Below are 19,252 nucleotides of genomic sequence, written 5' to 3' on the forward strand. Positions count from 1 at the left end.
CATTTGACCAGAGAAAACTGTTTTTCGTTAGGATTTGAAATGTAAAATAACCATACATCATTATAAAGAAATTAGATTATCACAGAGTTTACACGGGTTTAAGACGAGGAAGGTGTGGCTGATGTTAGCTGATAAGCGACTCTTGACCTCAAGAGCTCTCTCTATAGACTAACAACCAGTCATAATGTCAACCATTTTAGGTACTGGCAATTTCTACTCAGCTGACGGAATTAGCTGGATCAAAAAGGTCTGTGATTACACTATAAATTAAAAGATCTGTTTCATCACTAAAGAGTTACCCTTTAACCATGGCACTCAAAGTCGGTCTCAGCCTCTTGTCGAGTCATTTGAGGGAATTTTGAGCCCAAAAACAGCGGTATCAAAGAACTATTTCCCTTTCAGTCCACTCTGAAACTCATTTCGCCGTTTAAGTCCATGTAGTCCCTAGAGGGTGTCTGGAAAACCCGAATCGCGAATAGCGAATAGTCGCGAATAGCGAATAGTCGCGAATAGCGAATAGCGAATAGTCCCGAATAGTACGAATAGTCTCGAATAGTGCGAATAGTGGCGAACAGTCGCGAAAAGTGGCGAATAGTGACGAATAGTCGTCAATAGTCACCGCTTTAGATCTAATATCCAGCGTTAATTAATTATCCAAATAAGCAACAGAATTTCAGTGAATTTATTACCTTTTCTTCTCCGGACTCAGGCTAGTAAGCTGTCCATCGCTGACATTAAGAAAACAGAAAACACAAGGATAACCTAAAAAAGACGTATTTACGCTTTTGCAGCGGTTAAAACAGAAGAAATTAAGTTTAGAAAGACCTTTTGTCCTGATAAGCGTCTGTGCTTTTAGCGGGAAAATCCCATCCTAAGTTGCTCCGAAGTTGACTGCGAGATACTGGGTACCCTATTTGCTACTATTTGCCACTATTTGCCACTATTCGCCACTATTCGAGACTGTTCGTCACTATTCGCACTATTCGTACTATTCGCTATTCGCTATTCGGGACTATTCGCTGTTCGCTATTCGCGACTATTCGCTATTCGCTGTTCGGGTTTTCCAGACACCCGTCCCTAGATTATTTTGGCCAAATTTAAGGTCATTCCTCACATTTGCATTGCGCATCCTTACTGCACATAATTTATGGCGTCATTAGCGCGCGCTTTTGCACGCGCATATTGAAAACATGACGGATTTGCCTTGATATTGAGCTCTGTCAGTTGAAAAATGGCTCTAGCTCACCAACGAGCATGGGCACCCCAATTTTTTTTTCCAGTCGTTGTAATCAACTAATCATAAGCTTTGCGTGAGAAGAGACTGATCTAATTTCTATTGCTGAAATTGAATAAATAAGAAAAATAGCAAATACACTGTGGTCTTTTCTATTTTGCAGTCGGTAACCACGTCAAGAAATTTGGTTCAAATTTTTAATCAAGGATTTAGCTTTCTGTCTGAATCAAACTTAAACGTTTATTTGTGGTCCGACACAATGTACTGACTGTAGTTTAATGCGCGTTCTTATGAGTCCGGGCTTACAAAGATGTTACAATTACTGGGAATGCGTTCTTATAATAAGCATTAAATAATGCAAGAATGAGGCATTTTCAATGCCTCACTGCTCCTTAATGAGCATGGGCAACCCCCTTTTTTATTTCAAAATTGAAGTTATCATATGACAAATATTCAGTGGACAAAGTTTGGACAAAAATCTATTGTCACTTTTATTTCAGAGGAATTACCTTAAGTTCAAGTAGCTGATGTATTCTACCCAATTTTAGAGCTGAAACAAATCTTACAAATTTACAGTGGAGTACCTTGTCTTGTAATATTGTATAGGCAAGAGAGCAATGTCTCTCTCTATCCAGGAATGTATATGGGTACTAGCATATTCAGTTAGAGAGGAGAAGAATAAACTGGCTTTTCATCCGGAATACCGCATAGCAACTATCTCGTCTCTATTCTTCCGCGCCATAGAATATGAATTAAAATTAAACCCGCGGGGCCCTCGTTCCCAGCTCATCGTGATCGCGCTTGCCTTCGGCTCGGTCCTTTAACACCGATCGCGATCCACGATCTTTTCTTTTTTATCGCCTGGAAAGACTGAGAAGGGAGCAGATATAGCAATGCAAGTCTTTCAAGCGCGAATCAGGCGTGACCCTCTTGAGAAGTCTGGGAATGAACAGTCTAACCTCTCCCCAATGGCCGGCCACTTTGGGAACAGATGAAAGCGGCCGTTGTGAGGAGGTAGTCAGGTAGGGGTGTAATATGACACCTGTTTTTTGGGGGTAGGGGGAAACATTTTTGTTGTTTTATGAAATGACACTTTTTGTAGCATATAAATAAATAACATTCAAATTGTATACCAAACAGAAACAGAGACTAAGAACTTACAGTATGGGTCAAGCTTCGTAACCTTTTACAACAAAACAATTTGGGGTTTTAATAGGCCGTTCAACAGTCGTTAATTAACCGGTCGTTGTCGAGAAGTTAATGCGACACTTGCGAGGCGCTTTAATGGCCGTTGCCGAGCTGATATTTAAAAAAAGTGAATACTGGCATGGCCGTCCGCCGGGACAAAAACTGTGATCTTTGTAGAGAGGTGGCCGTTGGCGATGAATCGTTAATGCGAGACTGATTTCCTTCCATCATCCGTAAAGTTTTTTGAGGTAATTCTGCTGACCAGTAGATAAAGCTCTTGAAATCACTGTATTAGACGACATTGCAGGCGCATATCTCGCTTTACATTTCTAGGTCTAGGTATTACGTGACTGCTATTGTTGCCTTAAAAATGGAAATTTGTTTTGTTTGTTTTCTGGATATAGTTCATGTTACATTTTAAGGTATTATCTGACTACGATTGTTGCACTAAAAATGGAGACCTGCTTTGTTTGCTTATTGGCTATAATTAATTTGACATTTCTGTTACATGGCTTATATATTGTGTGCTTGTTATTCACAAAAAAAAATCTTAGATTTCTCTTAAGACCTTTCGCAGCTACCCTGCAAGCAGAGTTGCTTCGATATCAATCGCAGCCAATTGTGATTTTTCGTCCAAACACCCACGCTCTCGATCTAGTGGTACTGAGACGCGTAAAGCAGACTAGCTTTCCTCTTCAGGCGACAAGAAAAACATGTTGGGCAACCTTTGTGGGTTTCAATAGGTCGACGAGAAGGTAGAGTGGCTCAATCGAGAATGAATTGAATAAATCCATGGGAGCCATGCAGTTCATGTCGAGTGCAGCTTTTCTTGTACGTCATGAAGTATGCATGAAAATACCCTTTTTCCTTAGTCATCGTAGCTCAACAAGAAATAACACACAAACTGTCAACTAAAAATATGTAGATTTTTTTGTTTTCCCGCAATGAATTTTATTGCCATGTTTATCACCGCAGTGATACAAAAGAACTGAAAATAAGGAACGATTCACTTGGTATATACCTCTTGTATTTTTCTTCCGTTATAAAACTGCTGTTGTAACTCGTATTACTAGAATAACCCGTTAGCCACACATGTCCGCAATGCGGACCTATTTTTGGGGGGAAATCATCATTCACTGGGAAATCTGTGGGTTTGCTCATAAAGCACTTTGATTTTAAATTGCGAGGTTTATAAGACCGAGTTTGAAAGAATGCCAGGCAGGGATGATACATGCCATCTCTCCCTTTTGGATGAAACTTTGCCAGATTGAAGGTACTACCCAACAACTCTAAAATACAAAGTGGGTCGGCTTTGGGATTTTTCCCTTAGGAGTTAGACCACCACCCCCTCCCCCCTCCCCTGGTGTTTTTCCCAAAATCCCAGCTGAAATGTCATTAAATAAGCATCAAATTTAGACACCACTCCTGCTTACAGAATACATTGGATTTTATTGGTATTTTAGACAAATATTGGACCTATCTTAGTTTACACCAGGAGTTCCAAGTCATTTGAAGTGCATGGTGCCACTAAGAATTGTCATTTCCTACCCATGTCACGTAACATTTAACTATGAGGCAAATTAGCTCAAGGGAGGCGCGGTGGCCTCATGGTTAGTGCGCTCGTCTCCGGATCGAGCGGTCCGGGTTCGAGCCCTGGCCGGGGACATTGTGTTGTGTACTTGGGCAAGACACTCTACTCTCACAGCGCCTCTCTCTACACAGGTGTACAAATGGGTACCGGCGAACTTAATGCTGGAGGCACCTTGCGGTGGACTAGCATCCCATCCAGGGGGAAGTGGAAATACTCCTAGTCGCTTCATGCTACGGAAACCAGGATAAGCTCCCGCCTGATGGGCCACTTGGCTCGTATACAGACTTTAATATTGCTCAAGTTCAGCTTTCGTTTACAACACTAATTTCACCACAGTTAAGAGTCATCCTTGGCCTGATGAAATCAAGAATAATGATCGTGATATAAGCTGTTCAAACAACGTGATAAGAGACTAGTTTTAACAAAGAGACCAGGACGAAATCTAGAAATACTAGATATTACGGAATCAGTTTATCAATGTTATTTCTATGTTAATGTCATAACAGTGTCTTTGAATATTATTTAGGGCAGTTAAGTTCAATTAATGCAAAACTCTTTGCAACATCCCTAAAAATAACAGTGCAAAACAACAAAATTCTATTCGTACAATCTAAATGTAGGAATGAACGGCCATGATGTTTAAATTCTACAACATTGAATAGTTAGATGAGAGTTTTACTGGGCATATCTTGCTTTTAAGATTAGTCTTGATACCCTGCTCAGTCATCATGGATCACCCACTTGATCTTGCAGGTAACTATTGTCAACTCTTACTTTACACTTGGCATACAAACTCATCAATCCTGAAATGTATTCTTCGCTGAAATTATTGTTTGCCCTCATTCCGGGTTCAAAAAACCCTTAAAATATTGATTTTGCTGCATGATAATACTTGGACTGTAAGATTTAGCTCTACTAACTTTTATGAAAATGCGTTTTTCTTCTGAAAGTTTCCATACTGAATTAACCGCAGATAGAATTTATTCCTCAGAGATGTTATCACAAAACATTATAAATAAACGGATACCTGCGAGTAGGAACCGATGTGTGAAAAAAATACAATTCTGAAAAAAAGTTGAGCTTCGAGAAGATCCAGTGGCTGAAATTATCTGAAACTTAGGGTCTAAGCGAGTACACCTCACACTATTCACGACACCAGCGCCTTACGTTGTAGTACGTTTTGGCTCTGGTTGAACTTTTTGAATTTTTTCTAGGCACTCAAGAAGCTTGAGTGGCTCTTGGCTATCGTTTTCTTTTCTGCTCAGTAACCTCCTGTGTACATTCCTAACTCAATAGCGCTGTGAAATAAGTAATATATTTTTTTCTGTTCACAAGACTGTATTACAGATTCTACATTGTGGATGGTTAAGTGTTTGGCACAAGTAGTATAGTAAAGACAATAAGTAACTTAGTTCTTGGATCATAGTTCTAGCTGTCTTCGTACTGCAAGCCTGGTCAATATCTCTTCTGCCTCATCTTGAATAGGACTCAGATCAGCCTGGTCTATGGCTAGTTGGCCACCTCTGTTCATCAGAGACAACCTGCTGAAGCACTCGGCTATTTGGTCAGCAGCAAGCTACTCTTATTTGCTTGGCATTTTCTTGCCATTAATGTCTCGCAGAGTTCTCATCTTACTGCACACATCCCGATCCACTTCACTTTCTTCCTGTCTCCTCACCTTCCAGGAATGTTCTTTTAGGATATGCGTTCACTTTCTCGGAAAAGCGGGTACCTCTTTGTGATGTTCTCAGACCCTTCCCTTTGAGATTTTCGCACATGTGGATCATGATCACTAGAAGACGTTTAGAATTTCAACTCATTTTCTCTCGATGCTGTCATATGCCGTTTTTCTAAGCTAACCTCATAATGTAATTTGTGATAATCGGTATTGACATAAATTAATATTTTGCCGACGCGGGACAGAGAACAGGGTGCGAGCGTAGTACGCAAAGGCTCGTGGGTAGTACGTTTGTCAAAAGAGACGGTTGAATAACTTGTGACATTCTACGGTCAACCTTGCCACTAGCACTTTCGCATAAGGTTTACTTTTACTGACCAAGGTATTTGGCTCTTGTTCCCACGCATTCGAAGTGATATCCACAATGTTTATTTTTATGCCAATTAAGATTTACTTGCTTACCTAATGCAGTAAAGTAAAAAAATCCAGGATGTCTTTTAACCCAGCCTGATATGGATATTCTTTGGGTGAGCCCGAGAGTTAATATACGAAGGCAAACGGTAATTTCAGCAAAGAATACTTCTCGTGAGAGTTGACATTAATCAACTGCAAGATCAGCATGTGACCCGTGATGATTGAGCAGGGTTTCAAGAGTAATCTAAAAAGCAAGACATACCCAGAAAAACTCATCTAACTAGTTAATGTCGAAGAATTTAAATATCACGGCCGTTCATTCCCATATTTAGATTTTACGAATAGAATTTAGGTGTTTTGCACCGTTATTTTAACCCTGAGACGTACAATCTCACTCGTACCCCGACGGTCCCACCGTGGTACATGGGGGGAGTGGATGGAAACGCCCTTGGGTTTTCGTTCTGTTAAGAAACAACAAAATAAATTTACATTGATTAGGTAGCCCTGAGCTTGTTCTACAAATGATATTACATTTGTTGGTTATGACACCATATGATGTAAAATAACGTCATTTGACACGCCATCTTGGATCCGCAATCTTGGATTTTACTATTTTCTTAAAAAAAGTCAAGAAATGACGGAAAGTGATACAAAATCAAGCCCGAAAGCTTATGAAATGTACAAATTGGTGAATCTCTGGAATTTAATGAAAACGTTGGTAGTGAGAAACTTTTTCTTTAGTAATTTCTAAAGGAAGTATCAATTTTGTTATTAATTTTTAGCTCGTCACCAGTGTCTCGCTTTATTTTTGAATTTAAATTTATAACTTTTGTTATTGTTATACCCGTCACTTCCGAAGATGTATGTTGTAACATACGAAACGTCAAGTTCATACAGTTGAGTTTTTAGACCATGCGTTGTCTATTTGTAATGTTTGTAACCGCTGTTTGTTTTCTTTTCCTTCTGAAATTGATTTCATTGGGCAGGGGGTGACTCTAAACTGTGGTAAAATTAGTTTTGTAAAAGAATTTTTGACTTAAGCAATATTTGAGTCAGAATTTGAGCTAATTTGCCTCATAGCTAAATGTTGCGTGACATTGGTAGGAAATGACAATTCTTAATTGGCACCAGTCATTTCAAATGACTTGAAACTCCTGGTGTAAACTAAAATAGATCCAATGAATAAAATTCAATGTATTCTGTACGCAGCAGTGGTGTCTAAATTTGATGCTTATTTTAGTGACATTCATGGGATTTTGGGCAAAAAACCAGAACTTTTAATTGTCTTTTAGAGATGTTGGGTAGTACCTTCAATCTGCCAAAGTTTCATCCAAAACGGAGAGACGGCATGTATCTCCCCTGGCGCGAGACGTTTATGCTCTAAGATGTTCCAAAGGCAATGATGTCTGACAGAAAAATGGGACATTGAGACTCTCTTAGCCTTGCAAATAATCGAGACTCCGCGAAAGGTTTGCCAAAAAAATCGACACCAGGAGACCCACATAACTGCTATAAAAACGACACTGCGAGGCCAGTGAAATTCCAGGAACATTTTGGAAGACCCGTCTGTTTTCTAAGGACCATTAGCCACCCTTACTGTTATCCCACTTGAAATCTTGAAGATCTGAAATGCTATTTTAGCATCATTCATAGCATATTACTTCAGAGCAATCAATCTTCTTCGACTCAGTGTAAAATTAATTGACAGCTGAGATCTGCAAAGTTTAATGATAGGTGAGAAATGGGGTGGAATTTAACCTTAAAACTAGGACATCGCTCTAACGTGAACTGATAAATGAGGTTCCAGTATCTCTATCCAAACCTCACAGCTAAGGCCTAGTCTATTCACCTAACATGAAATTAAAAAAATGTGTGGCGCCATTGGGGCTAACTTACAAGACTCGTACGCTTACAAATTTGTCCCTGTATTTCTCTTCATTGCAAGAGATTTCCATTTCCAACTTTGCCAGGCACTATGCTCACTTCTTTCCGTGATTGTGGGTTGCAGTCACTTTAATTTTCGGGAACTGACTACTACAAAAACAAACCATAACTGTTAGACGTATACCGTGTAGCTCCAAGAATTCGTATATCATAATAAAGCATATGACACTGCCTCTTAAAGTTCGTCCTTGGTTCCTTTTGAATCGAATTTGAACCGACTGTCATCGGTTTGAAAATGGTTGCAAACGTTATGTTAGAGAACTTGATTCGTGCTTTCCACGTCTTGTTGTGATAACAGTTGATTCTTGTCTAGTGAAAGGGGAGGAGACACGTTTTTGTCTACTTATGGCAAAGTTTCTTTCATTATTAAATCTTTCAGTATAGTTTACCTTATTCGTTCTTGTAACTGACGATATAGCTGTCACAAGTCATGTTTGCCTTTTTAGCTCCACGACTTGGTGTAGCTAAACAATCATAACGCCGCAGACCCATTGTACCGTAATGATTAAGCCCCAGACATGCAAGAATCTAACATCTCGATTGAATGCATTGAAATTACTTCCTTCGGTATTTTAATAAATTGCCCTATAACTACAATAGTTACTGCTGCAAATCTGTCAAGCGAATGACCTCGAGGCGGTGTTGTTTCATATTCTGGGGGCGTGTTGATTCTTTAATTAAGATTAAAGCAATTCTTTCAGTTTTGACGAGTAAATAAACGTCACAGTAATCATGTCCCCCACATGCAGTCTCAAAAGGTCACGAACATTACATTGTGTCATTTCATGTTGTGATCTGCTAAAAAAAAAGTATGTTTCCTTAGGATAATGAACCCCTTGTATTTGTCGTGCGTTATTCTGATTTTCTGGCTGCAACATCATTGACGGCTTCCACTGATCTAATCTCTGTTGCCTTTACTTATAATCTCCTGATAAGACATAGTTGTTATTCAAAGTATTATTAAGTTGTTGCTTTATTGTTTGCCAATAGGAACCATGTGGTTTTAGTTTACCGATAGTGGAACGGAGAGAAATTAATGATTGGGCTTAGATCATCGATCTGCCCGGATGTGTCGGAGGCTAATCATGCTTAAAAGGAATTAACTATTTGTTCAATTTCTTCGACGGCATTTTTGTTAATGGTGCTAACATGCAGTGATGCCTATGTTTTTACATGGTTGCTGTTGCTACGAGGTTGCTGTTGCTGATTTACTTAAGGAATCTGCCTAAAGCGACCGTTTTTCTCCAACTGTTTTGGAATTTTAAACAGGCAGCCTGCAGGTCGGCTAACATTTTTGAACATGGTCTTAAATAGCAGCGTAAACGAAAATGTGTCTGAGGCCTTCAACTTGGAATACTTGGAGTTCCGAATCACAAAGATATCATTGTACATTCTGATCTTTACTCTTAGCTGTATCGGCAACAGTTTAGTTGCTATTGTTATCATAAGAGCTAAAGGGACATGGACGTCGGCAAATGTACTGATACTAAACTTGGCTCTTTGCGACCTCATTTTACCTACTCTAAGTATCCCGTTTGATTTGGCCCTAGAAGAGGTCAACTACATTTGGCCATTTGGCAGCGGGATGTGCAGTGTTTTATGGCCATTCCAGACAGCGTTTTCAACTTCTTCATCGTTGACTCTCGTAGCGATCAGCTTGGATAGGTACAGAACTATTGGGAAACCTTTATCAAGGCGCGTTTCCACTGGGAAAATCCTTGTGTTCTCGTCGACAATTCACGTCATTTCCATCGGTCTGTGTGTTCCTTATTTTATTGCGCTAGATTACAATGAGGCTCAAGGTTATTGTGTTGAAAGCTGGTCTAATTTCAGTCACCGACAAGCGTACACCATTGTCCTGTTCCTATGCCAATATGCCTTGCCTTTGGTAACGATGTGCGTAGCATACCTGCTTATCTACCGCAGTTTGCGTTTAAACACGGCGAGACTTTTTTCCGCGAATCGAAAGGGTCAGCATCGTCGCAACTCAAGCGGATTGTCGACCAGCATGGACGACATGGAATTTAAAAGAAAAGAACAAAACATTCGTTTGGCAAAAATGTTCGTTTTTGTTGTCGTCGTGTTTGCAATCGGCATGTTTCCAAATCAAATTCTCTGGCTTTGGGTGGATTTTGGAGATGGCGCTGAGAACAAATTCTTTCATTATATTTCAGTGGTGTGCCGACTTTTTACGTACGCTAACAGTGTTTTAAATCCATTCATTTATGCCTTAAAAAGCAGAGAATTCAGGGCCGGGTTTGCAAGGATTGGTCGGCAAAGTATGCAGCCATTGAGAAAGATTAGCAGCGAATCTAGGAAGATTGCGCGAAAGGTCAGTAGAAGCGTTTGGAATAACAATCAGCATGGCATCATCCCCGTACCACTGACTTCCACACCTTCGAGGCCTTCAGAAAGGTCTGACGATGTGTTCAAAACAACAGTTACGTTCGAGCTTTCGTCTGAATCGTTAAATCTACTTCAACCCACGAGGAAACCCACCAGAAAGTACCCATGTTACGAAGTCCGCGGTCCCACTGATAACGATTTATGTGCGGTTTCGGTATTGCCACCCATCAGAAACGGTTCCTTTGGCCTCGAGTGTGAAGGATCGGGAAGATATCTTGACAAAATCGCAATCAGCAACTGTATCAGTGGAATTGAGTTTCCGATTGACAGCAAATTGAAAAATAAGTATATCATCAGTGACAAGGTAACGATTCCGAGGGCACTCATAAATTCTAGATTTCAAAGGATGCTTCAGGAACTTCCCGAGACAGACTGCTGATCCAAGAGACTTCCGGTTTCATTGACATAAATGCCTACGTTTGTCGAAGTGTTTTATGAAAGCCACAAGACGAGTCTACAATAAGTTGTTGATGTAACTACAATTCATGTTAATTCAGTTTATTTCAACACTGTTATTCATCCTTTAAGCAGTTGTGCAGCTGCATGGATCTCGGATGCCACAGACATCTCACATTTCCTTTTGTTCTATCAGTATTAGACGAAATTAAAAGAAAAATAATTGCATTTCACCAAGGAACTTGACGAGGTACGCTATTTTTAGATTTTATTGCTTAGTCAGTTCACATCAACTTTGAAGGTGAATTGAATTTTCTTTTGTGTTATTTTTCAGTTTTCATTTTAGTAGGATGTTTACGCTCCCCATTCTTGAAACTCGGCTGTTAGGGTCGCTATAAGGAACTTCGGAGTTCGGCAATTTTGTAACAAGCCGTTAACAAAGATTGGCTTGTATTCTGTACCTGCAAAACCAGTGCGATTAGCGAGACTAAAAAAAAATGGCAATTTGTAAGAAGTTTTATGAAACTTTATAAAAGTAGAAAAATGTGATTATCTGGTGACACATTTTTGTGTAGTAGTATCGGTTTGCATAAAATAGTCTTGCATTTTAGCCTGCCCCTTGGGCAAGAAGTCGACATTATAGAAAACCTGAGCAAGATAGACAGCAATACTCTTAAGTTACGGGAGCTGTCTTATAACTTTATAAGGTGTCAGGGATTCCTAGACGATACGATGAAAGTCCTCGTACGGTTAACCAGAGTCATCCACGCTCCCCTAGTACACATGTAGATTGCGGTGTTACTAGCACCAAACGTCTAAATAGATATATTGTTATCATTTTGCATTCCAGAAATATTTGCGCCTGTCATTAACAGTGGTCAGAATTGTTTTATCTCAGAAGTGTTTTATTTCCATTGGAAAAAAAAATTGCATTATCAATGGCAATATTCTTATTAAGAGCACTGGTTGCTCTTTGTGTGTTTTTGGTTGATCTACATTCAACCCAGTTAGTGGATTTTCTATCGTACATATAGCTTCTATATTTGTGCTCTTTTCACGTAGTTTTTGCATAGCTATACTCCTCAATAAGTGGCGCCGGGCATTACCACGGTTATTGTATATTGCTTAACTGTAAACCTTTAAAACTAAGAATAAATGGAATAAAGTTCCTAAACAAGCATCTGTAAATTGTGCTCTGCGTGATTTTGACCTTTAAATGAACATATAGACCTTATCACGGCTTTGGAAGATTTCTTGGTGGGTAGACAACAAGCATTAGAAATTACAGTGTTTGTATGGGAACCTCCTTCGATGGCAAATCAATTCTGAATAGCAAAGAAATACATGAATTCATGACTATATGGCAAAGTTTAGATATTAGGCGTATTACAATGTAGATGTTTTAAATTTTCCATTAGATTTGTCCTGAAATTTTTACGCGGTAAGTCTGCGAAAAAAAAAAAATAGACAGGAGTATGGAAAATTAAAAACAAGACTGGACATCCCACAGATTTGGTTAATGCAATCTTGTACCTAGTATGTTACTTTGAAGGAAGGTTCTACGTTTTACCAATAAATCCAGGACACCCATAAAGCTATATTTGAAATTCCTTCCTTTATCGAATCTCTATATTCAGACATGACTAATTTGTGGTTTCGATCCTGATTAGGTGATCAGAATGCCGTCTTTCAGTCCTAATATTTCACCTCTTCTTATTGCCATATCATATTGTCTGAACTTAAAGGTGATATTTCTTAAAATAGCTTTACTTTATAGGGCCTGGAGTCACGTACTTACGCCATTTCGATCCCGGGCTTGAATCGTCCTTATTGGGAAGAGCACACTGTCTGTGTTGCTAAAACCCGATCAACAAACAAGTCAACAAGCAGCGCAGTTGAACAAAAGTTGAAATGCTCTTGTTATACGTTACTTTCAGAATTTTCGTGTCCTAAATAATTTTCGAAACCGATCGCGTGCCTAAAATAATTTTGGAATGTTAAATTAATGTTCGTAATCCGAAAATGGTTTGCAAATCCTGATTATCACTTTTTAAATCCATAATATGCTTCAAACGGCGGTTTTTTTCTCTTTTTTAGGTTAAATACTTGTTTTGTTTTTTTCCACTCGCTTATCCGATCAAGAATACTTTAGGAAGCAAAAGTATCGTTAAGTGCGCACATATTTTTCAAGTATGGCACGAGCGAGCTTGTTATCAAGGCTTTTAAACGGCGAGGAACAGACACCGTTGATCTGAGAATTTGGAGGCGATTACTGTCACATCTTCGTTCATGCAGACATCTGTGTTCACTATTAATGGATGAAAGCTTTATGCCTGAGACATGAACACGCATACACTTAATACAACTCAATGGAATGTATAGTGAACGAAAGTAGAAACAAAACTCAATGGAAATGCTTGCCGTCGTTATTTAGAAACTAATACAAGCCGCTTCTCTTGGCGGGAAAAAGACAGTGATGCGAAAATGCCAGACTGTGTTGACATCATAAATTAGAGCTGATGAGATAATGGATTATTTTCTTTCAAACCACAACCCAGATGAGACACGGGGTCATCCATGGTAAGGACAAGGACAAGAACATTGTCTTGTTACACCAGCGATCCTTGAACAAAAACAAAACTGAGATCTCACTGATACTTCTAAGCTTAGTCAGGAGCTGATTTACGGGGTCAGCGAGGGGCTCACCACCCCCCCCCCCTCCCTCCCCCCGCCCTTCCCCCGCCCATTTTTTTTTTTCTGAAAGTCCATCCTTGAAAGGCTAAACTTGGGTTAACAAAATTAAAGTGCACCTAACCCCAAAAATTTTTTTTCGCTAAAACGAATCTAGACTTTATTTGAAGCATTTGGGCGAAGAAATTTTTGAATTTGGTTGAATCCTCGATTTTCTATGCATGCCCTTTCAAAGTCGCGCTTGAAGTGTTTCACGACCGCGTTTTAGGGAGTCTGGGGCGGCGGTACCTGATGACGTCTACCCAGGAACCAAACACAATAGCGCCTCAGTCAACTCTCTGTATTTGCTCGAGAAAATAGAACACAAAACTGATCGTTCCGATGTATTTTGGCACTAAAACGTCCAAGTTTTGTCTCAGAATCATTTCTTTTTCGTCACTGAAGTCAGAGTTAAGTTTTGATTCGGAAGACTCCGAAATAAACTTCGATCGAGCACGTTCGACAACTGTGAACTCACTGCTTAGAGCTTTGAGAGCAATTTACAATATTTCAAGCGACGAAGGGGAAGACTTCTTTGCGGACGAGCTGCATGTATATTAGGAATGGAAAGCTAGATACGAAGTGGAGGAGCAGGCAAACGAAAAGTAGGAAAGAAAACTCGAGGACTGCTTTGGATGGTAATTTCGTCAACTAAACATAAGATTCCCACGCGTGTTTATAGCCCGTTTACATTTGTCCTTAGCGAGAATGTATTTTGTCAAGGTGTGATTGTTCTGTTAAATCCAGTTTGTGTTTTACTTTCAGTTGAATGCTTCATGTTTATAAGAGCGAGTACGTGTTGCAGTTTTGGAGACTTGATGACCTCCAAAACATTGGCTTAGATCGATTGAAAATCGTATTGTTTGGACCTGTATTTTTGAAGCTGCGGGAAGCAAGGCGGAAGGAAACATTTCATACAATTACCGATTTCACATTGTCACACGTTTTAAGTCGTAACTCCAAATAACCAATGTAAATTATTCTTAAAGTTTGCAGTGAAATTCGTCGGATAAGCGAAAAGGATGTGTTCCCTAAGCGGTGCGCAGATAATGTTACGCGGTCATATTTTTGACGCTATTGCACAGAATCTTTGTCGCACTGCTGATTTCCAAACCTTCGAAAAACTCTGTGAGTCGAAAAATTTTGTTATCATGTAATTCTAAAGAATTCGACTTTTATCTAAATTGAAAGAGAAATAAGTGTTGGTTAGCGGCGTACAGTTGCGATCTATTTACATATCAGTATAACGCTTCTTTATCATGATCAGATCTCACAACTTTGCCGGTTATGTTATAAATACTGCGGGATTGAAAGATATAGATTGTCGGTAGTATTTGTACAAATTGCTGGTTAGCTCTAAGCAGAGAATTTATGAAAATAGCGTTCGAAAGTCTGCGGAACAAATTCTACTGAGAGTTCTTCAATGGTTCTCACAGATTCAGTTCGCTTGTTCGGTTCGACAAAATCAACCACAGTTTACGTCTTTATTGCACCATTAGCCGATCATCGCCAGTAAATTGTGCAGCATATCTTTCTTTAAATCTGGAATATTGCTGCAACAGCCGATAGCACCTCTGGAAGGCGTTTCAGCGCACTTTTCGAATGTGTATTGCACCATCCCGAAGGAAATGAGAGGACGTGAGATATCCAACCTTCCTGGGTAGACGTCACAAGAGCCGCTGGACCCATTCTCCTCAAACTCGGTCGTGAAACAAAATGGCGGTGTTTTGGAGCTATTTTCGAGATTTCGCCGGGGCACAGAAAATCGAGGATTTAACGGAATCCAAAAATGTTTTCGCAGAACTATTTCAAATAACAAGTAGATTCGTTTTAGCGAAAAAAAAAATTTGGGGTTAGGTGCACTTTAATGCTTCCACCATTCTATTAGCAGCAACGAATGGGGAAAAATTACTTTTTGCATTCGGTTTGAGAAGGTGAGAAGGGCTTACACTTTGAATACCACAAGAAAAAACTAAATACAATTCTGTAGCTATTTATTTTCAGAGAATTTCATTTTCACTCGCTTTCTAAAATGCCAGCAGTTTTCTTCAGTTCGATTTTGGAAGTTCGCCTTATGATGGTGCTTCAGTTACTGTATGCAACATATTTAACAGTTTAGGGAATTTATACCGAGCGTCCATTTTTGGGAACGCAATAATTACATTCAGTTTTATTTCCGAAGACGAATGATTTGCATCTCATAACGGGACGCATGAGAACATGTCAGTAAATACGTCCGAAGATAAAGAGAATGGTTCGGACTGTATCCAGCTTCTACCTCCATGTTTTCAACGATATTCATTTTACGCGAAGGTAAGTTGTAAGGTAGATGCAGGGGCGGGGCAGAAGACTCCTGAAATTTTTGTACTGGATCATCCAACAAAAAGTGACGTCACATCCGGTTTAAACGATGCCGCGCAGCTCGTTTCACAAAGCGAAAAAATGGCGTTTCGATTGGGGAAGATTTTCCTCTATTTGCAAACCATCAGGTTCGTGTCCTTCCATACTGAGGATAGAAATATCTTGAAGGCACATTTTTTCGACTTTTGAAGCAAAACTGTTGGCAAAATAGAACAGTTTAGTATTGTTTTGAAGGAAAATAACGGAGAGCCTTCTGTCATCGAATGGCGGATTTTACACATATTCAAAACTGGTGTTGTTCCGACTTTTGGTTCTTATTGTTCGTGATTTGGTGATAACACTAAGTGCAATAGCCTATAATGTTAACAACAACCTGGATGAAGTATTGCTGGTCATAGTTTGCATTGTGTACAACGGGAACATATTTAACAGAAGCCGTTTTTGTCTGGAAGTGAACACAGTTGAAGTTCTATATCCACGTGCGTGTAGTGGAAAAGACATGCTGAAGCGTATACTCAAGGTTAGTATCCTATTTCCGTATCTCTTGTTGAATACGGTTTTTCTCTGTAAGAAATAAGCAATGTTGAGAGTCAGAGGTGAGCTTTGGGGATGTCAGATTTCCCCGAAGAGATCAACAAAGGGGTGAAGCACTCCCCCACCAAATTTTCTGGGAGTACCCCACCGGGTACTGTGAAGTTGTTCATAAATGTACATGTATGCTGGACAGAATTCAAATTTTATCCAGTGGTCAATTGTACATTCCTCTGTATTGTCTGAACTGCAATGCAGGCCTGGGGATCAACTTCTTTGGGCAGTTCCAAAAGAGGGGGGTTGGCCTGTTTAGGGTTAGCTCCTTAGCCCTTAACTTTACCTCCGCTTTTGACAGGTACCCACTTCTACTGTGACCCGGGGCGGGGGTACTCCCTTATATGCACTATAGGGGTATGTGTGGCCCCAAAAGGTATGGTTTTTCAGTCGTTTTGGTCATAAATAGGGTATCAATTTTGGCCATTTTGGCCTTAAATTGGATATGGGTTTTGTACTCTAGTCTTGAAGTGGGTAATGTTGTTTAGAAGAAGCTACTTTTTCATCATTATTGATAAGACCATAGACAAAAGGCCGTCAAAAATTATGTTTAGGGCAACTGTGTCAGCTACCATGGTGGTAAATAGGTTATCGAATTTTTATTCTGGTAATAAATAGGGTGGGGAGAATCGCAGATTTTGGTAGTCATAATTAGTTAATTCGACTATTTTGAGATTTTAAAGATATGTTCTATATATCAAATTGACTCAACAAGAGATGCTGTGGAAACACAGGCAGCTGGTAATTGTTTTCACAGCTTTTTTAGTTCTTCCAAAGATCTGTTTACCACACCTCATCTTCTGTTAATCTGGTGGGGATGCAATGTAGCTCTGTAGCAACGGGACCTTTGTTCATTATTTGGTCAATGTTTAAATGGCATCTACCTTCCATCTTGTAAAGAAAAAATGAAAAATGGCTGTCTCATACGCATGCATCAAATAATTCACAAAGGTCAGTTGTGATTGCTCCATTGTGGGTGGGCTGAGAATTCTAGCTTGGTTTGATCTTAAAGTGATTGTTTGCCATTTATTTCCCCATGCATTTGGCTGAATATGACCCTGCATGACTATTCAAAACCCTTATTGAATAATCAAATGGGCAATATCCCTCTTTGTTTGAGTTTCCCTCAGTCATTCAATCACAGTGGGTTTTGCTGAGTTAATTTTCTTTTCTTTGTAAATTGATATTTCTGCTTTAAATTCTAAATCTAGGCATCATGTGACACTCACCATGCGAAGAGTTGTCCTGGTTAGCCAAGCCAAAGTGTTTATATAAAGAAAAGTTGCCCTGCCTGTCAGGGTGCCAAGGTGTGACATGAGCCAAGGCTAGACAACTCACCCACCCCTGTTGTCTTGCAGGCAAGACAGGTTCATGATCCTAAATGTAAACAGCTGGTTGATTTTTCAAAGAAATAAATGAAAAGTTAGCTTGGCCAGGGTAACTCAGGAGAAGGGTTGTCTTGGGTACCCAAGACCATATAAATGGTCCCTAGTAGGGCCATTCTATTTTATTTCCACACTCCCTCTTCCTTTGTTGACATGAGCTTTAGATGGGGCTATGAAAGAGTTATTTCTGCACTTTTATCTTTTCTGTTAGGTGGTAAATATTGACTTATTTAGTGAGTGTGGCTGGGGGAAGGGGGTGTGGATATAAAATGGAATATCTCTAGTCAGCTCTGGGCCCAAGTTGTGTGTTGTCTAACTGAGTATACAAACTATACTTTCCAAAATCTTTATGGGTCGGTGTTTGAGAGGATCATCTTATATGTTCATCACTACAGTGGAACCCCGCCTTATGGCCACCCCATTCACATAGCCACCTTGTTATTACGGCCACTTGATTCTGGCTTGAACAAAGGCTCAGTCAGTTGGTCATTTTTTTATTTAAAGAACCCATTTAACCACACTGTTGATGTGGTCAGATTTTTGTGGCCCAGCAGCCGGATTAACAGAGTTCCACTGTAATTTAAAATTGTCAGTGTTGGTTGTTTTAAGAATATTTGTACCTCACAGAGGTGAAAATGAATTTGAGCTATTACCCACAAAACAAAATTCTGGATCGTACATTTTAGGAGTAATATACAAAATTTATAATAAGCATTAGGCATCACTTTGATAGTGAAGTCCCATAACTCTATTATTTGGAGATTGGTTATCCACTATCCCTGAAATTACCAAGGCTGATATCTCTATTATCATGTCATCAAAGCCATAATATTTTGACACCTACTGTACCAAACACAGTTTCCTTAAGCAGTAACAAGAGTCTTTCTTTAGGAAACCAAAATAGTACTTGCTGCCAGGTGCTTTATAAAAGTATAACCCTTCCAGAAACCTTCACAAAGTAATATCAGTTGCTAACAATTTTTTTGTGGCTGATTTAAACCTTGTAATAAATCATACTGAACTGGCCCAAGTTTAATATACATTTTGTTGCATTAAACTCACATGTTTTCAGTTTTCATGTTTTCAGTTTAAAGGAGAAGGTCACTCCAAAAAGCTTACTTTTTTTGTCTTCACTTATAGCAAGTGAATATTCAGTATTTCCACTCACCAAAGGTTCAGCCTCTGAAGTGCCTGCTGTCCTTAAGAAATTCATCTCGAAATTAAGAAAAACGACTTCGGAGGCCACCATTTTGCAACTGTCTTAGCAGCCTGAGGCTGTGTTTATGTGACTTCATTCTGTCCAACTCGAAATTGGTGGGAAGGAGAAGAACCTGCAACTG

At 39.5% G+C, this 19,252-nt stretch overlaps 1 protein-coding gene across 1 annotated transcript; it reads left to right on the forward strand.

Annotated features, from left to right (window-relative positions):
* Positions 1-9,032: 9,032 nt before the first annotated feature.
* Positions 9,033-10,834, forward strand: LOC145502186 (galanin receptor type 1-like). Its single transcript, XM_081481447.1, has one exon. The coding sequence runs from the start codon at positions 9,350-9,352 to the stop codon at positions 10,832-10,834; it is 1,485 nt and encodes a 494-aa protein (XP_081337573.1). The 5' UTR covers positions 9,033-9,349.
* Positions 10,835-19,252: the final 8,418 nt, after the last annotated feature.

The sequence above is a fragment of the Orbicella franksi genome, chromosome 11, assembly GCF_964199315.1.
Source record: "Orbicella franksi chromosome 11, jaOrbFran1.1, whole genome shotgun sequence".
Taxonomy (NCBI): Eukaryota; Metazoa; Cnidaria; class Anthozoa; order Scleractinia; family Merulinidae; genus Orbicella; species Orbicella franksi.